General features: G+C 43.1%; 1 protein-coding gene across 1 annotated transcript; it reads right to left on the reverse strand.

Moving 5' to 3' along the window:
- Positions 1–568: 568 nt before the first annotated feature.
- LOC127343497 (mitogen-activated protein kinase kinase kinase 18-like) lies at positions 569–1934 on the reverse strand. The gene has a single exon (XM_051369626.2). The coding sequence runs from the start codon at positions 1877–1879 to the stop codon at positions 584–586; it is 1296 nt and encodes a 431-aa protein (XP_051225586.1). The 5' UTR covers positions 1880–1934; the 3' UTR covers positions 569–583.
- Between the last annotated feature and the right edge of the window lie 24862 nt (positions 1935–26796).

Raw genomic sequence — 26796 nt, forward strand, 5'->3', positions numbered from 1 at the left:
TAAGCCAAAAGTTTAATGATAAGACAGCTTGTGGCCCATGTCATAACTCATACGCCTTTGCCGTTGCCAATCATGGCAACCACTTTCAGGCTGATTTAATACTATCTGCAACTGACTTTGGCATTTGCGACTAACTCTAAACGTCCATTGCACTGGAGATTCATAGAGCATTCTGTTTCGTCGGTTAGCATATTCTCTATACATTTATACATGATGATGCTATGAACTTTTCGTACGTACGCTTATTACATTCTAACTGAACATCCATTTGACTCACGCGGTTCGGCATTTGATGTCTTGTTCCTCTGAAGGACATCCGTTGAAAACACATACCGTTGCAGGAACATATGGTGCGTCGAAGAGATGAAGCTGATGTTTACTATCCAAGAGTTTCTCCCAGAAGACTCGGGATAGTAATTAGTTGATGCCCTTAATATGTGGAACATTGTGAGGCAGATCAAATGCCATTTTTATCGTCGACTTGAATGTCCTAGTCGAACAGCAACAATCGGTAATTTACCAGAGTTAAACTAGCCAAACAGTCTTCTAATGCAGCAAATACTGAGAAGATGAATGCAAAGAGCTAGCGTGCGAAAGGAAGGCCAACAAAGAACACAGTTTGTGCGAAATCAAAATTTATTAGTCTTTCTCTGTAACAATGACATACGAATTTTACAATTTTGCATCTATGAGAAGCAATTGGGGCGAATGGTTGATCACCAGCCACATTGAGACTCAAACATGTCTCGTACGCAGCCAAATAATGCGCTGCTTCTACATTTCGCACAAGGTAGGTGCTGCCATCAACATCAGCCTCGGGTTCCAGCGTTTCACTCCAAGGACCAAAGTCTGCACCCGCAATCACCGTGGCCGTCACTTCAGAGCGTTGGCTGTGCACGTCGATCCAACCATCGTCGGAATCCTCCCAGTCTGTCAACGCCGAGGAAGCGCTCGCCAATGATCCGATCCTTTCGATCGCGCTTTTCAGAATATCCTCCTCTGTTCCATCTTCCTCGTCCGACTCCCAGAAATCCGCGTTGAGCGTGCTCCTGGGGGAGACGACCCAATCCTGCTTCGCCGGCGTCTCTGTGTCGAGGTCGGCGGACGCGAGGAACGGGTGCTCCAGCAGCTGCGCGGCGGTGGGCCGGTGGCAGGGGTTTCTCGCCAAGCACTCGCCCAAGAAGTCGTTGGCCTCGGGCGACAGCCACCCGGGCAGCTCGGGCACGGCGTCCGTGAACCCGATCCGGTGGACCGCCGCGAGGACGTCGTCCACGTCGCCCCAGGGGGCGCGGCCGGTGGCCATCTCGATGACGGTGCAGCCGAGCGCCCACACGTCGGCCGCGGGGCCCTGCTCCTCCCCGCGCGCCACCTCGGGCGCCATGAACGCGGGCGTGCCGCCGATCGGCCGCTCGCAGCCCCTCGTCCTGGCGCACCCGAAGTCCGCGAGCTTGGCGCGCCCGTCGGCGCCGACCACGACGTTCCGCGCCTTGACGTCCCCGTGCACCAGCGCGCGCGCGTGGAGGTAGGCCAGCCCGCGCGCCACGTCGGACGCGTGGCCCCGGATGGCGCGCTCCGCGAGGCGCCCGCCGCTCCTGGCGGCCTCGTCGGCCAGCGAGCCGCGCGGGGCGAACTCGAGGAGGAGCTGGTGCTCGCCGCTGGCCGTGGCGCGGGAGCCGAGGCACGGGAGGATGTGCGGGGAGCGGAGGCCGGCTAGGAGGCGGCCCTCGCGGCGCAGCGTCTCGGCGGCGTCGGCGCCGGCGGACTTGACCGCCAGGAGCTGGCCCGATGCGTCGTCGGCGGCCAGCCAGACGACGGCGCCTGACGCGCCGCGCCCGAGCGTGCGTAGCCGCCGGAGCTGCTTCGCCGTGGTGGGATCCATTGGGTTTCTTGGAGAGTCGGTGAGAGAGGAATGGTGGAGTTGGATGTGTGATGGATGAGCGGGAGCGTATTTGTATGGGTGGGCAGGCGATGCGTGGGAAACGTGCGGGGAAGAGAGCGAGTCGCGGGAGCGTGAGCTTCGTGCGCAGCCCCCGTCAACGGCGAGGGGACGGCGTAACGAGGTTGTAGCCGCTGCATGGTCAAATTCAATTCTAGTGCCCCGCGTGCGGTAGATAGGATTTCTCCCTTTTTGGGGTGCCGGAAGCTCGAGTGATCATGCATGACGGATCGGGGATAGCGAGCAGGTTAGGTGCATCTGAATCGCTCTGGCTGCGCATCTTTACTTGATGCGCGCATATTCTTTGCATGGTTAATTGGATCTCTCCCAAATAGAATGCCGGATTCTGTCACTCATCTTCCTTGACCCAGCATCTTTTGCAGATCAAAGAACAATGAACCAAAAAAAAAGCAAAAAAATAAAAATAGCGGTGTTGGTCGAAAAAACATGCAAGGAATACATTCCGGGCTGGTACTGGAATAAAAGAAAATCAGCTCCCCCGAAATAAAACCTGTCGGGCTAGCTAATATTTTTAATACTCCCTCGGTCTCATGAAACTTGTATGAGATTTATTAAATTTAAATATATCTAGATGCTATGTTGTGTTTAGATACATTTAAATTTAGACAAATATCTAGAAAAAAAATTATGAGACGGATGGAGTAGTAAACTTGGACCGCTCCAAACCTTGGCGGGAGGAAAATTCAGGTTTCACTGTCGCCCGACCAGCGGTGGCTCCGACTACAATTTCGGTGAACCAACCGAACTCAATTGAGGTTCACTCCATGCCACGGAGGAGACGAGCACCGGCCCCAATTTCCTGGCCTCCATGGAGCTCCTCTCTCCTCAACGAGGCCCTCTTCGAGTCAAGCTCCACCCTGTAGGTGCCGATGGTACTGCTCGGCGCTCTCATTAGGATCTTGCTGAGCTCTAGCTGCAATTGCCGCACGAAGGCGGGTCAGGCACCGCAAGACGTGGCTACGCGCGGTTAGGGCGGCGATGCAGGTGGTGACTGATGGTAGGGCGAGCATGGGCTAAGCCACCCCAACAATCTTATTTCTTTTGAAGAAATGCTCCCCTTGGTAGGGCTGTGACTAAAACCCTTGCAATATTGGTCCTTGGTGTTTGTTTTAGACCTTAGTCTTTTCTGGATTCTTTTTTTCAAGTTTGGGTGTTGATGTTTCGGGTGGCAGCTGGTTTGCCCCCCTCGTCTATAGCGGTTATATTCGTCTATTATGTTCGAGTCTGAAGCTATCTAGTGGCTCACTCTAAGGTCCTAGGTTTATGATTTTCTTTCCCTTTGATCAACAAACTCGTTTGACAAAGCTTCTTTCTATGAATGGAGTTGAAGAGACAACATGCACTTTTGAAACTTGGGTGCGCGCAGTTTTTTCAAAAATTAAAAAATGCTATTTAAGAGTTTAAAAATAATTTTACATGTACGTATTATGTTGATACCTACTCATGTAAGTTTTAACAGAATACGGAAATGAAAAATGTCTAAATGACACTATAATGTTTAAATTTGTACTATTCAAATGAATAGGAACTTCCATTTTCTCATTTTTTTGTAGGTCACATATAATCGTATTTTTTCGTGAAAACTTACACGAGTAAGTATCAACATAATATATACTCATGTGTGCATTTTTAAAAAATTTCTGAAACTGTAAAATAGCATTATTTTAAATTTTTCATAACTGGGTATGCGTGCACCTAGATTCCGTTTGGTATTTTCGGCTGAGGAGATCCTTTTTCACCTAAAAATTATTTAGCCAAGACGTCAAGTGGTCAATCATTATCATACGTACCCCGCAAAACAAAAGATGGGCAACCTTTTGAGAAGAAGCTCACGAAGCAGCCGGGAGCTGACCACCCACTTGCGGCGGCCCTGTGCCGTCGACTCGGCCCACTGGTCTCACTCGGCTGTTGGAATTTCCAGTGGCCTGGTCCTCCCCCACAAGTCAACCATTGCAGACATCCTAAAGGCTTTCTCTACGCCAAATTTCGCCTTCGGTTTTCCTCATCCCTGACAAAAGCACGCAGGAAAGTTCAACTTATGTGTTATTTTGACAGAGAACACTTCGCACTTGCAAACAATTGATGTTGACGTTCTAGCGCGTGCATCATTAGAATACTGAGCGAGTTGACAAACAAGGAAATCTTGACAGGTATAGTATATCGGACTAATCGCATTTCTCGATTATAGCATGGGCAGCAAGAGCCACATTACACTTTTTCCATCGGTAAAAAATCACTTGTCTGTTGCCTGCTGCTGGAGCCAATGTTGATATTTTTCAGATGCATGCATGGACGGCACCCCAGTACAAAAGGAATACGGTCAAACAGAGGCATTTTTGGTCTACTCCTCAGTTCGTGAAATAAGACGTGTATATTATGTCAAAAGTCAAATCATGTGAAATTTGACCAAACATATAGAAATAAAAATTTCAAATCAATATTATTAATTATTTAATTATAACTATACTTTCATAGTTTATACCTATAAAATTGTGGATTGATTTTCTATAAATTTAGTCAAGCTTTAGATTTTTTGACTTCGGAAATATATAAACCTGTTTTTAGCAACAGATGTGTTGGGCAAGGTCCGTGTTTTCAGTGTAGAAGTACTACCCAAAGCACAAGGACGACCTACATAGACCTGTGTCTAATTCTAACATCCCTTGGTCAGTGATAAAAAATACTTACCACGTTTGTTTTAGGGCATGAAATACTTACCACGTTGTGAAATACTAGTTCCTAGACACGTTTACCTTGATGAGGAGTCAAAACAAGGGTTGTAGGCCCACACATCTTAAACACGTGCTATCCTTCTACCTGGATCTCACTTCTGCTGCATGAACTTTCATCCTTTTTGCCTAAGCCTCACAAGTTCTTTGCTGGTTTCTTTTGCCTGATTTAGCAGTCCCCGTCAACGCCAAGGGAACGGCCTATCGAGCTTGTAGCTGCTGCTTATGGTCAAATTCTAGTGCCGGTAGATGGGATTTCTCTCTCTTTTTCTTTTTTGGGGTCCTGCATGAAGGATTAGGACCGGCGGATGCAACTTTGGCATGTCTTGTTGACTGGGCTAGATCATATAGTTGTAGCCCGCATGTTTCTTAAAGTATATTGAAAGATGATTTGGGAGAAATAATCGATTCGACGGGGTTTTCATGTGGAACAAGAAGGGTCTCGTGGTAATACTCAGTGGTTCTGCCATGCGGCTGACCTACCGGTTGTTCTTTTCACTTTTCTTGATCAATTTCACCTAATCTCTTCTTGGTCGATTCCTTGTTTCTTTGTGCGCAAAGCTTTTTAGACGAATTTAATCAAATTCATCACACACACAATTGAATTTTTGAAATTTTCTTTGAGAAATACCGTTATTCTTGCGATTTCAATATACTTTTGTTTTGTAAGTATTTCGTTTTCGACGATCATAAATGAATAGGTTTGCATGAAAAAGATGGGGATCGACAATGTGATTGCACTATGGCAATCAATTCTGAGTTTTGTTGACTACAACTTCTCGATTCCACTTTCATATTTAGCCTTATTTTACACGAATTTGGTAAAACTCATCGCACAGGGGCTGCCCGTTTGACCACTACATCTCGCGTTCTTCCACAGAACTCTAGTATTGTACGTTTTTTATTTCGGTTGTCACAAAAGAGTTGTTAGTTTGTTATAACTGTCGTGGTGTGAGACAAATTTACCATGTGAAAAAGAGGTGAGAGCGATCATCAGTGTGTATGCCAACCAACGGATCGATGTATCGAGATGGCAGTGGTAACGAGCAGCAGTGTTCCGCGAAAGGACTGGATCTTCTACTAGCTTAACAGTTAACATCAGACATTAACATGTTCCCACTTGCCATTTCAATACCGCCGTGGAAACATCAGATATGCGGCGAGTTGAAGAGATCAAGCTCCCCCGCGAAAAAAAGAAGAGAGGAGAAATCAAGTTGACAAGTTGGCAAAGTGAAAGTTTCAGAGACTGAGCCAAGATATTGCAATAAACCGAGTCAAGCAATTGCAGGGAGGTATTCCTCGGGTACTAGCAAACCGGATACGGAAACCTGGGCGGCGACGCCTGTGCACCGGCCAGTCGGCAAGCAACTCCGTCTGTCACATCGCAAGGAAGAGCGCCGCATTCATCGCATCCATCAACGCATCAGCATGCACTAGGTTCAGTTAACGCTTATTTTTGTATGGTGTAACTAGGTTCAGTTAACCTGGAGGCTCGCGGTGGTGTCATCTCCCTGGGCCCTTGCTGCGAACGATGGTTGGCGGACTTGCAGTGCCGGGCAGGGCAGGGTATCGCTCATGAAGGCCCTCATAGTCGGTACAAGCCCATGTTCGCAGTTCGTGGCCCAGCTTTCTCCGCCTCTTCTATCTCTGCAAGTGGTTGTTAACCTCAGAAAAAAAATACTCCAAGTGGCTGGATACAGAGTACTACAAAGATGAAGCAAAAGGTTTTAGTTGGGTATATGCGGTAACTCTATTATCCTTCCACATCATATTCAGAAACAAACAAACATGTGGTTGGATGGTTAGGAGAGCATGAATCCCAGATTGAACACTTTCGTGCTTCATTTAAACGCAGAATCTTCTTTTGTGGGAGACGACGTTCTCGTCGATAGTGCGGCACATGTGGTAACTTCGTCAATCTAAAAACCTGAAATCTTACCAGCGGGCGCATGCTACGTCCCGGGCATACGCACTAGGGTGCAGCTATTTACGTCCAGCTGTCAATAAAATGGTAGGCTAGCTGATATCATGTGTTATTTTTAAAAAAACTGTAACTTTTAAACCGTGTGGCGAAATTACAATTCGTTTTCACTACTAAAATCCCTATGACGAGAGCTTCGAAACTAGACCACATTTTCATATGTTTCGACGAACTTTTTTAACAAGCAACTTTGATGTGCAACGAATATGTACACCTTTTGGTACACGAAGGCACAACTTTGGTGCCCATGGGAGCAATTTCAATATGTGACGAAGCAACTTAAGTGCCCTGCAGAGCAACTTTGGTGCCCGGCGATGGAGTTTTTGAACCCTGCAGAGCAACTTTGGCGCCCGACCGAGCAATTTTTAGTGTCCTGCGAGCAACTTTGGTACTCGGTCGAGCAATTTTAGTGTCCTGCAGAGTAACATTAGGAGTTGTTGCTGCAGCTGTTGTCAAGCCTACCATCATTGTGAATCAAGTGTTTTCGTTGCACACCAAAATTACTTTGCCGCATACCAAAATTGTTTTCCTGCAAAACAAAGTTGCTTTGTCGCGCATCAAAGTTGTTTGTTAAAAAATTGCGTTGAAACATATGAAAATATGGTCTAGTTTCAAAGCTCTCGTCGTTCGGATTCTAAAAGTGAAAACGGATTGTAATTTCGCCGCACGGTTTAAAAGTTACAGTTTTTTTAAACGACAAAGTGATATGAGCTAGCCTACCATTTCTTTGACAGCTGGACACATCTTTCCTTTTGTGTGAGCACTTTCCATTTTGATATGACTGCTCAGAATGACTAACGGGCATGCAGCCGCTCGCTAGACGTGTCCATCTAAAAATCCTCAGTTTTTTTGGAATCACTCTCTCGAATGTGCTCATAGAGGTATGGTATGTGTATAGCTGGGCATGGGCAGCCCGGCCCAGGCGGCCCAACCTGACTCGGCCCAAATATCCTGGGTCGGGCTGGGCTTGCATGTCGGGCCTGGTTTGGGCCTGATATTAGAGCCCGAATGTCGTGTCGGGCCGGGCTTGTATGTCGGGCTGGATTCGGATCTGATATTGGACCCCGAACGTCGGGCCAGGCAGGCTTGCAGAAAACAGAATTTAGGCTTAGTTCGGGCCGGACTTGTCATGTTGGGTTTGGCTTTTGTCTATCCGGGCAAGGTTCGGGCCTAGCATATAAGCTCGAAGGTTGGGCCGAGCCAGGCTTGGGCCTGGGAATTTAGGTTGTGGCTTTTTCGTGGCCCGAATCCTGTCCCGGACCGAGAAATGTCAAGGTGTGGGTGTGCATACGTTTATAGGGGTGCGTGTATGTATGTATGTATGTATGTATGTATGTATGTATGTATGTATGTATGTATGTATGAGCCTATTTGTTTGTACCGTGTTTCGCAAAAAAAAAAAACAATATAAGTCATACAAGGCATCATTTTTTATTTTTTATAATTAGTGAAAATTAATTAATTTATATAGTATAAAATGGGTTACTAAGGGAAGACATATAGGGAGTATATTATAAAACTAGCACTAGACCCAGAAGTAAAAAAAAGGAGAATCATCAGACACCTCCTCAACCGTCCCATCCACTTAAGTCAGTGAATTACCCGCGTTCGATCATGGTTCGGTTCGCATGTATCAAAAATTCATAGTATGTACGGTTGGTCCCCTACATTTTTTCATGTAGTCTACCGAAGTAGTGAAATATGGTGGAAAAAATCCGTCAATGGTACAATATATTCCCAAATGTAACATTTTTCACTGCATATTTAACATATTTATCTGTGTATGTAACACTTTTAAAATGTTACATCGTTTTGTAACATTTTTCTGTAGTGTATCATGTTGAAATATTGGTTCAACATTTAGTGGCCCACATTAGATTTCAGATTTCCTTGTAAATTTCAAAGCCCACATTGTGGCAGCCCCCGTAAGCCGTAAGTTTGAGTCCAAGTTGGTGACAGCTTATTAGAGAGTGGCAAGAGGTGGAAAGTTTAGTCTCACATGAAAAGTTGGGAGGAAGTTAGACCACCTTATAAGGTGGGTTGTTCCACCACTAGTAAGTGAGTGAGAATTGGAGTAGTACACGCGCTCCTCCTTCTCCTCGCCCGTCTCGTCACGACGCGACGCGCGTCGCGATCGTTGTGAGTGGATTGAGCCTCGAGCCGAGACTTTCCTTTCTTCTGAGTCTATTTAATTTCTTACCCCGGCTACCGCAGAAACACATCCAATACACGAGTTAGGGTTTCCACCTTTCTATGATTGCGCCGCCATCGTAGCCTACTCCATCCCGCCCGTCGGCGTGCACCGACGAACGGGGGAGTAAATCTCCGGAACCACTCGCCTTTGTGATCCTGTACGGGTGAGGGCAAATTAGATTTTTGGGAAGCGCTCTGTGCGACTGGTCAAGCTCTTCACCACGGGTCGTCTTCCGTCCAAGTCGGACGGTGCTGCCTACCGTCGTGTTCAACGCCGTCTACTTCGACATGTCGTCCATGTCGTCAACAACGTTGTCATTAACAACGTTACTGTTGCGACTTCATCTGCTACACCTCCACCGCCACCGTCACCAGATCGGTACGTGCATCATATCTCGATCTGTTTAGCGATAGATGTTTTATTATTTGCGCTGCTACTATTCATGTTGATTAATGCATCTTGTATGTTCGAGTTTCACATGTTATTAGTTGTTGTCGTTATGTTTAATATTCTAAAATTAATCATGAAAATTGAGCCTAATTATCCAACATATCCAATATTTTTTTCTAACTTATCCAACATTACAAGGATGCGTATGTAACATTGATGGAATCTCTATGCATCATATACACAAAAATCATTGTATCGCTTTGTATGTACTTACATAACAAAAACAAAGAACACATGTAACATATCATGACACTGTATGTAACATCAAAAAAATCTCCCACAAATTGGTCTTCTCTATCAACAATAGAGGCAATATACCCTAGATAAATCGAGCTCATCGATGACCAGTCCATCACTTTGGAGACCATTTGGAGAGGAGTAACAACAATCGTCTACCAATCGGCAGAAACGCGAGGCCGCTGGCGGGAGGTCGCGGCCTTTGGTGATGTGTTGGTGTTGCCTGCCAAAACCCACCGGCGAGCAGCGACGGGCAACACGGAGAGCCGGGAGGCTCCCAGGACTGCTGGTGGGCCATGGTCCCTCGGGCGACGGCCCGCAATGCTCCGGCACGCACGTCCAAGCTAGTGCAAGGGCGTGCCACCTGACCTATACCTGGTCAGGAAGGTGATGGATTGCTTCGACTAGTTTCCTGCATGGCATACACGTAAACATTAAATACAAGCCTCGATCGGCTCTCAGGTTATCCTGTGAATCGGCTCAGGGAGCCGATCCACCCATGATTCGCATTGAATCTACGATAACATGGTGGTCCTGCTTGATCAATACTAAGCTAAAACGATCTACGACGATTTAGGGTTTTCACCACATAACCGGAACGTCCTACACGTAATTGAGCCTGCCAGATACGAAAGATGACAGAAAACCAACCCTAGAAAAGGCCTAAAAACCAACATGGAGTTGATCCTCGGAACATCCCTTTTAGGATCAGCAAACCGTACCTTACGCACTACTGGATCATTCAATCCATTTGCAAGGCCTAACCATATGGATATCAAACTAATCCTTGAAGAACAAGGAACAACCGTAACAAATCGAATCTACTAAATAAAGACTAAGCAAGGTGCTGCCCTTACAACTAAGATGGGTGCAAGGGCAGCTAGATATCCAGGGGTAGCATGACTAAGCAAATACATCAAGAGAGTACCGATGCTAACCCTAAAATATCTATGATAACGGTGCTGCTCGCCATCAAAAAGGCTTCAGTACGAGCAACACATGAACAACGAATAAACAAGATACTGCCTAGATCGCACGCCTAGATTGATTTGTTGTGAACGTGATCGTCCTCCTTTCTCAATAACCCTAGATACATATTTATAGTCCGTAGACTCTCTAACTTGGGAATAATCCCAACCGTGTACGAGCTAAACTCTATCTTTTAATTCTAACCGACACGTAACCTACTATATTTTACAGATACACGGGCAATCTAGCCCAAACTCTTGCACGAGGCCGATTCATGAATATTTCCCGTGTATATTCTCCAAGCCCATCTCAATCACGGCCCACCTCTTGACTTGGTTAAAATCAGGTGATAACACATGCCCCCCTGGTTTTGGCAATGATAATTCCAAAACCACTCTGTTTTTTCTTCGTAGGGCCATGTCGTGGCAGAGCAAAACCGTCGCAGTATCCTTTCATCATGATGCCTTGCCTTCTCAACTTCTCTGCATGATTTGACAGTTCTTTGGCACCACTTCCTTGGAAACCGTTGTAGCATTAAATCTCCACTATATCCCCTTTATTTAACCGCGCCGAGCAGTTCGCCTCTTCATCCTCTCGCTCCGTACTAGCCATCGGCAAAAAAAACCCTTCCTCTGTAGCCATGTCTTCCTCCTCCTCCTCCTCTGCCTCATCGGATCTCTCCTCCTCATCTTCTTCCTCCCGTGAGCCCACGCCGGAGTGGGACTCGCTGGCGGTGTACGACCTCCGCGCCCCAGAGAAGTGGGACATCGAGGACCATGATTCCTCCGTCTGGTCCGAGGATGACAAGTCCTTGACCGACGGAGACGACGATTTCCAGTTCCTCGCCGATGGGGAGCTGGAGGAGGAGAGCGAAGATGACCTCTTCTCCTGGGACGACTTCACCTCCTCCGTCGAGGAGGAGGAAGAGGAGGACGACGACTCCTCCGACGAATATCCGCCGGCAAAGCGCATCCGCGCCGGGTCGGATGACAACGACGATGACGACGACGACGAGGAAGAGGCCCCCGTCGAGGGCTACGGGAGCATCGACGAGGAGCCCGCCGGCAGCAGTGCCGACGGCAGCCACGACGGTGACGACGAGGGCAGCGAGGGCCCTTAGATTAGCGACTACTAGCGTAGGACTAGTAGTAGTAATCGGCTCCTCTTTTGTTCTTCTTTTCTTGAGCAATCGGCTCTTCTCTGTAAAAACCCCTTCTATTAATGAAGAAAATGTTTCTATATCGATTTTTTTTTCATATCAATTTTGCCGATCGTCAAAGCAAGTCAACACGCAAAGAGCCGATGGCAGCGCATCGGCTTTTACCATAAAACGCGAGTAAGGCCAAATCAGTCTCCTATTCACACGGTAACATGCAATCTTCGTCTGAGATAATGAACTCAGATCCCCCAAATCGCCGTTCGAACAGATCCAATTCACGGCCACGCGAATCTTAGATCTCAATCCCGCAGATTCAACTCCTCAGCGAACCCAATGGCAGAATCATGCCACGCCAATGCCACGGTCTCTGGCCTGAAAGTAATCTGTTAACTGCTCAGTTGAGCTTGTTCCTCTAGAGTCGATGGCTGTGCATCGGCTTTTAATCTGAAGTCGATGTCTGTGCATCGGCTGTACTCGTGTCTTGTTGTTTTGCATATTTTCCTAAAGTCGATGTCTGTACATCGGCTGTGATTTGTCTGTAAAATTTTTTTTTACTGGCCGATTTTATGCATCGGCCCCCATATTTCACTGTCCATCATCCCACATGCTTGGGAAATATTTCTTGAGATGTTGACCATTGACAGCTACTGGTAATTTAACATCGTCCAGTTCCTCGAGCATGTATGCATTACCCTTCAAAACATGGTCGACTCTGTACGGTCCGTGCCAATTAGGAGACCATTTACCATATGCTTTATCCTTAGTTCCTAATGGCAACACAGCTTCCCATACTAGATCACCAACCTGAAACTCCTTTGGTCTCACCTTCTTATTGTATGCGCGAGCTACCTTGGCTTTGTTCTCTTTAATCTTCTCCAACGACCAAAGTCTGAGTTCCGTCAGATCCTCAATACTATCACTCATCAGGGCTGCATATTCTTCAGTTGTTAGATCATTCTGAAACGTAACACGTCTCGATCCAGTCGTAATTTCCCAAGGCAATACGGCTTCTTGTCCATAGACCAGCTGGTATGGCGAGGTTTTTATAGCCCCATGACATGACATGCGATAAGCCCACAAAGCTTCTGACAATACCTCATGCCACCGTCTAGGGTGCTCGTCAACTTTTCTCTTAATCAGCTTGATGAGGCTCTGGTTGGACGCTTCAGCTTGCCCATTTGCTTGAGCATAGTATGGGGACGATCGGATCAGCTTAATTCCCATGTCGTCGCAGAACTTTCTGAACTCTTTAGAAATGAAGACCGAACCTCCATCGGTCGTGATAGTCTGGGGAATTCCGAATCTATGAATGACATGTTCTTTCACAAAATTGATGACATCTTCTGATTTTACTGACTTCATAGGGACGGCTTCCACCCATTTAGTGAAATAATCTGTAATGGCCAAAATCCACTCGTGGCCTTTACTCGATGCAGGATGGATTTTGCCGATCATATCCATGCCCCAACCTCGAAATGGCCAAGGCTTGATGATGGGGTTCATTGCTGATGCGGGTACCATCTGAATTTTCCCAAACATCTGACACGCTTGACATCCTTTATAGTACTTAAAGCAATCCTCAAGCATGGTGGGCCAGTAAAACCCTGATCGCCTGATCAGCCATTTCATCTTATGAGCCGATTGGTGAGTTCCACAGGCGCCTTCGTGTACCTCGTGTAAGAGCCGATTCGACTCGGCTGGTCCCAGGCATTTGAGAAGTAACCCCTCCAAAGTCTTGTAGAACATGTCATCTCCTATAAGGACATATTTCATGGCCTTGTACCTTATCCGTTTAGGTGCCCCTCCGAGCCGAATCTTTCAAGTAATTGAAGATATCGGCTCTCCAGTCATCCTGTTTCGACAATCTGCATGGCCTGATGAACCCGGCGTCCAACATCTTCTCGGTCTCTTTCTTGACTTTTTCTAGAATATCGGCCTTCATCTGACGTGTACGTGGCTGGAACGGCCGAAATCCTTTATTGAGAGGGAGTCGATGCTCAATGATGCTTCTATCTAACCCAGTCATTTCTGTGTAATCCCATGCAAAGCAATTTGGGTATTCTTTCAACAGAGCTATCATCATGCTCCTCAGATGTGGATCTAACTTTTTGCTGATAAAAGTTGGTCGTGACTTATCCCCAGGACCAATGTCAACCTCTTCTAGCTCATCAGCCGATGTAAACCCATACCCTAGCTTTCCGTCACCTGCTAGATCGATGCTTGATAACCCACAAGTATAGGGGATCGCAGCAGTCTTCGCGGGTAGTATAACCCAATTTATTGATTCGACACAAGGGAGACAAAGAATACTTGGAGGCCTTAACAGCGGAGTTGTCAATTCAGCTGCACCTGGAAACAGACTTGCTCGCAAGAGTTTATCAGTAGTAACAGTTTTATAGCAATAGCAGTAGTGAAATAACAGCAGTAGAGTAACAGACACGGCAGTAGTGATTATAGTAAACAGCAGGATTAAAATACTGTAGGCACGGGGACGGATGACGGGCGTTGCATGGATGAGAGAAACTCATGTAACAATCATAGCAGGGCATTTGCAGATAATAATAAAATGGTGTCCAAGTACAAAGCAATCAATAGGCATGTGTTCCAATTATAGTCGTACGTGCTCGCAATGAGAAACTTGCACAGCATCTTTTGTCCTACCAGCCGGTGGCAGCCGGGCCTCAAGGGAATCTACTGGATATTAAGGTACTCCTTTTAATAGAGTACCGGAGCAAAGCATTAACACTTCGTGAACACATGTGATCCTCACATCACTACCATCCCCTCCGGTTGTCCCGATTCTTGTCACTTCGGGGCCATTGGTTCCGGACAGCGACATGTGTATACAACTTGCAGGTAAGACCATAAACAATGAATATCATGATGAAATAATAACATGTTCAGATCTGAGATCATGGCACTCGGGCCCTAGCGACAAGCATTAAGCATAGCAAGTTGCAACAGTATCATCAAAGTACCAATTACGGACACTAGGCACTATGCCCTAACAATCTTATGCTATTACATGACCAATCTCATCCAATCCCTACCATCCCCTTCGGCCTACAGCGGGGGAATTACTCACACATGGATGGGGGAAACATGGCTGGTTGATGGAGAGGCGTCGGTGGTGATGATGGCGATGATCTCCTCCAATTCCCCGTCCCGGCGGAGTGCCAGAACGGAGACTTCTGGCTCCCGAGACGGAGTTTCGCGATGTGGCGGCATTCTAGAGGCTTTCTGGCGACATCGACTTCTCCCCCATGCGTTTTTAGGTCGAAGGCAATATATAGTCCGAAGGAGGGCGTCGGAGGCCGGCCGAGGGGGCCACACCACAGGGCCGCGCGGGCCCCCCTGGGCCGCGCCGCCTTATGGTGTGGGGCCCTCGGGCCTCCACCTGACTTATCCTTCTGGCTCTGTCAGTTTTCTGGGAAAATAGGACCTTCTGCATAAATTCCGAGGATTTTCCTGAAAGTTAGATTTCTGCACAAAAACGAGACACCAGAGCAGTTCTGCTGAAAACAGCGTTAGTCCGTGTTAGTTGCATCCAAAATACACAAATTAGAGGCAAAACAATAGCAAAAGTGTTCGGGAAAGTAGATACATTTTGGACGTATCAACTCCCCCCAAGCTTAGCTTATTGCTTGTCCTCAAGCAATTCAGTTAACAACTGAGCGATAAAAGAACTTTCACGAACACATTTGCTCATATGATGTATATATTCTCATGCTATGGCTAATACTTAAGCAGTTCATAATGAGATACATGCAAATAAGATCATCTAATAGCTATGTCAATCATGGAGAGGTACCAACAATTAATAATAAGCATCATGAATCATGTATATAAGCAGGATTGCAATGTTCATAAGAGAAAATGATAAAGTGGTATCTCGCTTGCCCGTATTTGATCGGCAAAACATAAATGCCCAGGCACCTCTGGAGTTCATAGAAAGACTAGAAGTAGTGATTGTCAAAGATAAAAGCATCAAAGTTATACCACAATCAATCATATTTTGAGACAAGCATATTATACTAAGAATGATAGTTGTGCTCTCAAGATAGTGCTCAAAGAAAGAATGGAGACACAACATAAAAGTAAAAGATTGACCCTTCGCAGAGGGAAGCAGGGATTAACATGCGCTAGAGCTTTTCATTTTTAAAACAGGAGTAAAATTATTTTGAGAGGTGTTTGTTGTTGTCAACGAATGGTAATGGGTACACCAGCTACCTTGCCAACCGGACTCCCAAGAGCGGCTCCCATGAATTATTTTTATGTTTATGTGGCACTCCTTCCAACCTTTCTTTCACAAACCATGGCTAACCGAATCCTCGGGTGCCTGCCAACAATCACATACCATGAAGGAGTGCCTTTTTATTTTAGTTTTATTATGATGACACTCCCCCCAACCTTTGCTTACACAATCCATGGCTAACCGAATCCTTCGGGTGCCGTCCAACAATCACATACCATGGAGGAGTGTCTATTTAAGTTAATTAATTTGGGACTGGGAATCCCATTGCCAGCTCTTTTTGCAAAATTATTGGATAAGCGGATGTGCCACTAGTCCATAATGAAAGTCCGTCAAAAGTAAATGACAAGGTTGAAAGTTAAACACCACATACTTCCTCATGAGCTATGAAACATTAACACAAATTGAGAAGCATTTTGAAGGTTTTAAAGGTAGCGCATGAGAATTTACTTGGAATGGTTTGAAATGCCATGCATAGGTATTTATGCTGGACACTTTGGAACAACTTGGTTTTCAGGTGTTTGGAAGCACGAGCAGCGTTCCCGCTCAGTACAAGTGAAGGCTAGCAATAGACTGGGGAGCGACAAATCAAGAGAGCAGTAACTGTCATAATCATGCTTGCGGCAAAATAAATTAACGGAGGCATAAAAGTGATACAAGAACTCTGAAGCAATATAAATCATTGAGGCTTAATTGACTTTTATTCAGTCATATGCATGCGTGAGCATGTGCCAAGTCGATATAAATGAATTATTCAGAGGAGGATACCACAATGTCATACTTAATTATGAATAAAACAATGCAAGCAAACATCCATGATATGCTACTCATATTAATAAATTGGAGCTAAACATGAGAGATCATGAACTACTAGACTTTCTCAAATGACATATACCTCACATGAACCAATTAAGCATGCTCACATGGATGAGTATATGTACAAAAATGAAAACAAATAGAGTTCATACCAGCCTCTCACCACAATCCAATTGCCGTAGATCGTCATTATTGCCTTTCACTTGTGTAGCTTGGATAATATAAAATGAAAACCACGCTCCAGCCACCGAAGACCATTGAACTCAAGATGAACTTTACAAACCAAAGAAGAACAGCAAATATTTTTGGTGTTTACGAATTGGGAACGAGAACAAAAGTAAACAAGCGAACAAAGCAAAATCTTTTTGGGTTTTCTTATAGCAAACTAGCAATAGAAAATAAAGCGAAACAAATGCAAGAAACCAAAGCAAACAAATGGTGAAGAGAAACAACAGAAATATTTTTGGTCTTTTTGTGTTTTAGGAAGGAAACAAAGCAAAAACAAGAAACGGCAAACTAGAAAAGTCACATAAACACAAAGCAGCAGAAATTCGTCAAACTTGACAGCAGTACAGTACCCGATTTTTAATAAATTCTTCCACTCCTCAAATCGAAAAGTGTTCAACTAATGAAAGTTAGATAATAACCTGGGGAACATGCACAAAAATTGGCTTCGTAAAATACTGTTCTGGCTATATTTGAGAATTTTTTCGGTAACAGTCCAGAATCTGTTTTCAGGCAGCACTTCCCCAAATACCATCTCCCTCTCATTAGAAAACCACTCAAACCAACAAAACAAGTATATACAAGTATCCAGCAATCATAATATGCAAAGAATGAGTGATGCCGGTATACCTCCCCCCAAGCTTAGGCTTTTGGCCTAAGTGGAGTTCAATCCCATCGAGACCATGAAGTAGCATCTCCGTAGTACGACGAAGATGGGTCATATTCCGGGTATGTGCTAGAAGAAGCACCCGGATACGTGACGGTGTAGTCGTAGGAGGGCTCGGCGTCCTCGGATTCATGCTGCTGGTGGAAGTCTTGTATCTTTATCTTTTCCTCCACCTCCTCCTTAGTGCGCGACCATGGTTCCCTGTCAATGCTAAACAAATCTTGCTGGGGTAGAGGGATTTCCTTCTCATCCCCGTCAGCAAACAACATTCTATAGACCATATTATCTAAAGTGGAATCAGCGGTAACAAAATGATGGCTTTTCATAGCAGCAATATCAAGCCTCCTAGGGGTTAATGGCACATCATTAGAATCAAGAGGAAGTCTTAAATGTGTTAAAATGCGCAATGCAATAGTTCCTCCAAAAATAGGTCCCCTATTAGACAGGCGGCGAGCAATAAGAGAACCAAGATGATAAGATGTTCGTCCAGTAAGTGCAACATTCAAGAAAGCAAGATGGTAGCTAGAAATATTGCTAGTGTTCTCCCTACCAAGAATGCTAGTAGCAATGTAATAGGCAAAATACTTAATGGCGGGGAGTTGAATGTTCCTTATCTTGCCACGCTGAATGGTGCGACAATCATCATCGGTGATCCCTCGATAGAGCTCCAACAGGTCCCGGGGGTTGTCATCAATCCTCCTTGCTGTACCTACAGGGGCAATTTCCAATGCACGACAAAATTCTTCCAACTCCATAGTAATAGGGTTACCATAAATCTTGAATGCAACTGTCGGCACATATTGCTTGTTGTGGAACTTGAAGCTCTCGACGAAGATTTTGGTGAGCATGTAGTATTGCTCCCTTTCATCTCCCACATAGGCGGCTAAGCCCGCCCTGTTGACAAGGGTGGAGAAATCATCCAATATCCCTGCATTTCTCAGAAAATCATAACATGGGAAGGATGAAGCATTAGGAGCCCCATTGTCCTCTTCGGGCGCGAAGCTAGGCGCGATGATATCCTCATTGTAGGATCACCTAAGTCGGGTGGCGGTCCTAGAAGGCCTCCCGGTGCTGGTTGTTCCCCTCTGAAACAATTCTCCAAAGTTGAACTTCTTCATCTTCCTTTTCTGAAATTTTTCAACAAACAATATAAAATTTGATTTGGTGACATATAATCAAGGGGAACTACTATAGGAACTTTCTAGAGTGCTAATCATGCATCAAAACTAGTTTATACAACTTAGAACAAGCATGCAAGCTCACTAAACATGTTACCTACTGCAGCAAAATATTCAAGATATACTCAACCAAACAAAATTCTACTTGGATAATCGGAGGAGTCACATACCGGAGAGCAAATGTGCCAAATTTCAGACAGAAATCTGGGTTGAGCAAAGAGATCGAAAAATTCTGAGCTCTTGAGCAAAAACGCGAGTGAGAGAAAGCTGGTGCGAGTTTTTTCGGGAGAGAGAAGATTCTGGGAGAAAGAGATGCTAAAGTGGGGCAAGGAGGGGCCCACACCACAGGGTGGCGCGCCCCCCCCTCCTTGGCCGCGCTGGCTGGTGGTGTGGCACCCTGGGGTGCCCCACAGGTCATCCTCTGGTGCTCCCAGGTGCCTCTTCGAAAAATAGGACCAACGGCATAATTTTTGTGAATTTTTGAAAACTTTGAAAAATGCACATTTCTGGATATTAAGATTATTATTACTGGCCAGGAAAAAATTGAAATCTCTAATTAACTAAGGAGTTTTGCAAATCAAAAGTGCTACAGCAAGTAAGACAAGTGGAGGGAGAAAGAGATGTTGTTTACCTCATCTGTGCATATAAAAGGTATTCGTTAACAAGGTTGATCAAGTCTTGCCACCGAATAATTTTTACATAGCATAAGAAGAAATAAACCTCAAATCAATCATGTTACCTTGAATTGTATTGATATGGATCCAATCATAAGATTTTGATAACCTTCTTTAGGCTCATATATAGGACAATCGATAGTTCCAACTTTGATAGTTCTCACATTAGAAATAGTATTGACTCCACATACTTTATCAATCCTCTTGGGGAAATAAACAGTATGCTCCTTATCATCAACATTGAAAGTAACCTTTCCTTTATTGCAATCAATAACAGCCCCTGCGGTGTTAAGAAAAGGTCTCCCAAGAATAATAGACATATTATCATCTTCAGGCATTTCCAACACAACAAAATCAGTTAATATCAAGCAGTTATTAGTAACTTGAACAGGAACATCCTCACATATACCAACAGGAATAGCAGTGGATTTATCAGCCATTTGCAAAGATATATCAGTAGGTATCAACTTATCTAAATAAAGTCTCTTATAAAGAGAAAAAGGCATAACACTAACACCGGCTCCCAAGTCACATAGAGCAGTTTTAACATAATTATTCTTAATAGAACAAGGAATAGTAGGTATACCTGGGTCGCCCAACTTCTTTGGCACTTTGCCATTGAAAGAGTAATTAGCAAGCATAGTGGAAATCTCCTCATTGGGGATTTTCCTTTTGTTAGTAACAATATCTTTCATATACTTTGAATAAGGAGGCAATTTAATAGCATCAGTCAAAGGGATTTGCAAGAATAAAGGTTTCATCCAGTCACAAAATTTATTATAGTGTTCTTCTTCCTTTGATTTTAGTTTCTTAGCAGGAAAAGGCATTTGCTTTTGCACCCAAGGTTCTCTTTCATTACCATGTTTCTTAGCAATAAAATCTTCTTTAGTATACTTTTTATTTTTAGCATGCTTTTCAGGTTCATCTTCAACTTCTTCTTTATCAAAAGCATCATTCTTATCATTATCATTATTATTATCATGTTCATTACCACTTTCAGTTTCAGCATCGGAAATAGAAATACTATTAGGATCATTAGCAGGTTCAGAGGATCCTACAATATTTTTATGTTTCTTCTTCTTTTTCTTCTTAGAATGAGCACTAGGTTCAATGCGTTGAGAATCTTGTTCAATTCTTTTGGGATGCCCTTCAGGATATAGAGGATCCTGGGTAGAGACACCACCTCTAGTTGTTACTTCATAAGCATGTTTCTCTTTAGAATTATTATTTAGCAAGTCATTTTGCACTTTAGTGAGTTGATCAATTTGAGTTTGAATCATTTGAAAATGTTTAACAAGCATCTTAACATCATTGGAGGTTCTCTCCACAATATCATGCAAATTGCTAATAGCTTGAGAATTTTCCATTAGATGATTCTCTACTCTCATATTAAAATTTTCTTGCTTAACAATATAATTATCAAACTCATCTAAGCATTGCGCAGGAGGTTTTGAATATGGAATATCTTCCCTAGTAAAGCGTTGAAGGGAGTTTACCTCAATCATGGATGAAGGGGTAATTATCTCACATATATCCTCTATGGGAGGTAGATTCTTCACATCTTCAGATTTAATACCTTTCTCCTTGAGAGACTTCTTGGCTTCCCTCATATCTTCATCATTCAATTCAATTAAATGTAGGATAATGTTGCATAGAAAACAAAAAATTTCCTACCGCGAACACGCAATCCAAGCCAAGATGCAATCTAGAAGACGGTAGCAACGAGGGGGTATCGAGTCTCACCCTTGAAGAGATTCCAAAGCCTACAAGAGGAGGCTCTTGTTGCTGCGGTAGACGATCACTTGCCGCTTGCAAAAGCGCGTAGAAGATCTTGATCACGATCGGTTCCGGCGCCACGAACGGGCAGCACCTCCGTACTCGGTCACACGTTCGGTTGTTGATGAAGACGACGTCCACCTCCCCGTTCCAGCGGGCAGCGGAAGTAGTAGCTCCTCTTGAATCCGACAGCACGACGGCGCGGTGTCGGTGGCGGTGAAGAAGTCCGGCGGAGCTTCGCTAAGCTACGCGGAAGATATGGAGGAGAAGGGGGCGGCTAGGGTTTGGGAGGGGGTGGCCGGCCACTCAAGGGGGGCGGCCAGCTTGTGGTCTTGGGGTGGCCGGCCCCCTCCCTTGGCCCCTCATTATATAGGTGGATCCCCAAGGGTTGGTGTCCAAGTCTTCGAATAAGACCCGAACCAAAAACCTTCCATAAGAGGGGGAAACCTAGCCCATCTAGGACTCCCACCAAAAGTGGGGTTTCCACCTCCCATATGGGGGGGTGGCCGGCCCCCTAAGGGGGAGTCCACTTGGGACTCCTCCCCCACTAGGGTTGGCCGGCCATGGAGGTGGAGTCCCATGTGGACTCCACCTTCCTTGGTGGTTTCTTCCGGACTTTTCTAGAACCTTCTAGAACCTTCCATAGAACCTTCCGCGACATTTTAATTCACATAAAATGACATCCTATATATGAATCTTATTCTCCGGACCATTCCGGAACTCCTCGTGATGTCCGGGATCTCATCCGGGACTCCGAACAAATATTCGAACTCCATTCCATATTCAAGTACTACCATTTCAACATCCAACTTTAAGTGTGTCACCCTACGGTTCGTGAACTATGCGGACATGGTTGAGTACTCACTCCGACCAATAACCAATAGCGGGATCTGGAGATCCATAATGGCTCCCACATATTCAACGATGACATTAGTGATCGAATGAACCATTCACATACATTACCAATTCCCTTTGTCTCGCGATATTTTACTTGTCCGAGGTTTGGTCATCGGTATCACTCTATACCTTGTTCAACCTCGTCTCCTGACAAGTACTCTTTACTCGTACCGTGGTATGTGGTCTCTTATGAACTTATTCATATGCTTGCAAGACATTAGACAACATTCCACCGAGAGGGCCCAGAGTATATCTATCCGTCATCGGGATGGACAAATCCCACTGTTGATCCATATGCCTCAACTCATACTTTCCGGATACTTAATCCCACCTTTATAACCACCCATTTACGCAGTGGCATTTGATGTAATCAAAGTACCTTTCCGGTATAAGTGATTTACATGATCTCATGGTCATAAGGACTAGGTAACTATGTATCGAAAGCTTATAGCAAATAACTTAATGACGAGATCTTATGCTACGCTTAATTGGGTGTGTCCATTACATCATTCATATAATGATATAACCTTGTTATTAATAACATCCAATGTTCATGATTATGAAACTAATCATCCATTAATCAACAAGCTAGTTTAAGAGGCATACTAGGGACTTCTTGTTGTCTACATATCACACATGTACTAATGTTTCGGTTAATACAATTATAGCATGATATATAAACATTTATCATAAACATAAAGATATAAATAATAACCACTTTATTATTGCCTCTAGGGCATATCTCCTTCAGTCTCCCACTTGCACTAGAGTCAATAATCTAGTTTACATTTGTAAAGATATAACACCTTGGCCTTCCGGTGTTTTATCATGTATTGCTCACGGGAGAGGTTTTTAGTCAACAGATCTGACACGCTCAGAAACGTATGTATTTTGTAATTCATTTGCGTCTCAACGCATTACTCATTTCCAAATGAGTCGGCATTAAATATGTTTGATCTTCTGGTGGAACCTTAATTCCGCTGTCTGAAATATATCACTAATATTGTCACACACAATATAGCTTCAAAATTCTGACTCTGTCGGAACTACACCAAGTTCTCAAAGAACCTCTTGACTTTAACATCCTTTGTCATTTGTCAAAACAATGACATATTCTGCCTTCTTTTGTAGAATCCGTCACAATATTTAGAACTCTTCTAAATCTAGCATAGACAACTTCTAGCTCATTGTGCTACCTTTTAAACAACACTTAGTCTAATTTGAGATTTGAAATTATATTTTATATGTGACAAAACCAATATCGGTGTAACACCTTACAACAATTTGTTTGTCATTTCTTCATACAAAAAAATATATATATCCTTAGTTCTTCTAAAGTACTCAAGGAAATTCTTACTGTCGTCCAATGATCATCATATGAATCATTCTGGTATATGCTCATAACACTTTATAGCACATGATATCTGATTGTGTACATATTATTCGTGATCTATAATCACTCATGTGTTTTTACTCATTGAGTGTCAGATACACTCAAGTCTTGTTAAAACTTTAACATGACAAGAATATTTTCTTAATATTTCTATATTGAACCATTTCAATATCTATTCTATGTACTTTGACTTAAACTTATTTATGTGTTTCAATCTATCTTCATAAATCTTGACACTAAATTTGTTTCAGTCCATATCCTTTCATTGAAGTTTAATTTTCAATGAAACCTTTTAATCAAGTATATAATTACATCATTTATAACCAACTATATGTCATCTACATAAGTATTATAAATATGTCTCAGCGCTCCCACTTAATTTCTTGCAAACGCAAGCCTCTTCATCGTCTCTGATGAAATCAAAAACTCTTTGACTATTTCATCTGGTGAAGATTCCAACTCCGTAATACTCACTTCATCCAATTGAAGTTCATATACCTATCTAGTATTTCACGGACCAGCAAAACTCTTGGTTTGTATCTAGTATACACCTTTAATATACACTTCTGTTAAGTAGTGTATTTTGCCATCCTACTAACATATCTCATAAAAGAAATATGTAGTGATTACTAGAATAATCCATATAGACTATAAGCATTGCTACGGAAGATCTAATCTTATCGTAGTCAACTCTTTGAACTTTGTCGTAAACAACTTTTCAATAAGTTGAGCTTCTTCAAGGATATTTCATCCAAGTCCATCAATTTCATAGATCCATTTACTTTCAAAAAGTATTCATCTATCTTGGATTTTATGGCGTATAGCCATTTTAACGAAGTCAGGGCCCATCATAACTTCTTTGTTTGTAGTTGGTTTATCATTGTTCAAAATCAATCCTTTGTCCACAAATCATTTATTTGATCACAAAGTAAACCATACCTACAAGGTTCAATATGTACTTCGATCTCCATGGCTAAAACACTTTGTAGTCATGAGAGCCATGATCGTCGTGGCCGCTTCCGAAACCAATTCCGATGCTGCGCTACTCTGATCATTATGCTTAGGTTCATAAACCTTATCAAATTATATTGTCCTCCCACTCAAATACTTCACTCGAAACAATTTCTCGGAAATAAGAAACATTGACAAACACTTTTGTCTTTGTCTCGTGGGAAGAATTCCCAATTAAATCTCTGGGATAACCAACAAAGACATTCATCCGATTTTGGTTGACTATTAGGGTTTATACCCATGCCATAACTTGTATGGTGTCATTTCAACGGATCATGATGATGCTCTATTCAGTGTAAAAGCGGTAGTCACTAAAGCATAATCCACAAAAATATAATGGCATCAATATTTTATCTCATCATTGATCCAACAAAATTTGGATATATCTCTTGGATACTTCATCATCACTATGATACTCCAAGAAACGTAAGTTGTAGAACAATTTCATAACTCTCTTAGATGCTCGCTAAAACTCGTAATTCAAATATTTCCACCATGATCCAATCATAGATATTTGATTTCTATTACGATGATTTCCACTTCATACTGAAATTTATTTGAATCCATTCAAATGTTTCAAACTTCTTCCTTATCGAATATATCCACATATATATACTCAATTCATTGTTTGAAGTTTTCATGAAGTAGAAGAATCTCCCGCACACAACTATGCCTAGTGAACCACATACATCATCATGTATTTTTCACTAAGTTTGTTGCCCGTTCAACTCTTGGCCTATGAACGGTATTTTAATCATTCTCTTTAGAAAAGATTTGCAAGCGCCAAATGATTCAAAAAATCAAATGACTCCAAAAATCCATTTGCATGGAGTTCCTTCATGCGTTCCTTTCAAACATGACCTAAATGGCGGTTCCACAAATAAGTGGAATTCAAATCATTTGCCTTATGGCATTTTAGCGTCAGTGTTATGTATGTGTGTTTCACCATTAAGATTTATAATAACTTATCCATCGTACATGGAGTAATGTCATAATTTGAACAACTCATTGTTTTAAATTGACCAGAGCAAAATAACAATTTATTAAGCTCTTTATTATAAATTCTAAGGGCTAGATAGAATGCCAACGATGAACATAATAACACTTTATTTTTGTTTCTGACGTGCATTCCTATCATATTCCTTGTCAGTCACTTAGGCCATTGTATTCTTGTATTGCGTTGTTTTGTATGACACTTCATACCAACCAATATGGTACTAATACCCAAGAATTTCATTGTGTGACTTAACCAGGAATACAACCATAACATGTATATCATTTATATACACCTGAGCTAGACTTTCTAGTCTTTTCTTTTCTTTTTGCCAAAATATCTTTTGCAGTTTCTCTTTTAGCTTTCCTCATTATTCAGAAAAACACTTCAACATTAATAACTTCTAGGTTTGTTGGTCAAATACCAATAACCTTGAGGTTCTTACTTTGAAGTTGATCATCATATGACAAGTGTTCCAGATTTCACTATTAGTAACTTTGTAATATGATGAACAATTTCACTCATAATTTTATCCATTATATCATGACGACTTTCCGAGACCATGTCTGTACATGCTAGGCTCGTAAAGTTTTAACCTTGGTATTTGCATGTGCAAATCTAGCTTGCACCCGTTGTATGCACACGTAGAATCTATCACACCCGATCATCACGTGATGCTTCGAAACGACGAGTTTTAGTAACGGTGCATATTAAGGATGGTCACTTCATGGATATGCGAATATCGTTAGTGCTCCAATAGTTGGAGGATTGTGACGCCTTGCGTCTTCAACCTTCGTACATTCCCATAAAACTTATGAGTTCATGTAGTCTCACCAAATTATATTCTATCATCTTGCAATAAGGTCTTAGATATCACATATATCTCATACCTTGATTATTTCTGAAAACTAAATTTTCAGCTCCTTACTTTTCAAACAGATTTGAACTTCAAGTTTCACGGAGACAAGATAACTTTAGGTACTAATTGAAACCATAGCTCTTTGAATCAACAATGTGAGGTTTACTAAAAGTTTGCAATAGGACTTAATCAATTCTTGATTCTTTAACAATACGGTACCAATCCGTAAAGTTTCTTGTCAGATTTTAACAGTATTTCTATCTCAATAACAAGACTAGCGCATAGTAGAAAACGGATGCCAATTCTACAAAATTAATTCAAAATACTATTCAGACTATGTTTATGATAATTAGTTCATGTTTTAATCTAATTACTAAT

The sequence above is a fragment of the Lolium perenne genome, chromosome 3, assembly GCF_019359855.2.
Source record: "Lolium perenne isolate Kyuss_39 chromosome 3, Kyuss_2.0, whole genome shotgun sequence".
Taxonomy (NCBI): Eukaryota; Viridiplantae; Streptophyta; class Magnoliopsida; order Poales; family Poaceae; genus Lolium; species Lolium perenne.

Bases quoted from the DNA above. Each gene is read 5' to 3' on its own strand.
- LOC127343497 (XM_051369626.2), bottom strand. From the start codon at position 1,879: ATGGATCCCACCACGGCGAAGCAGCTCCGGCGGCTACGCACGCTCGGG.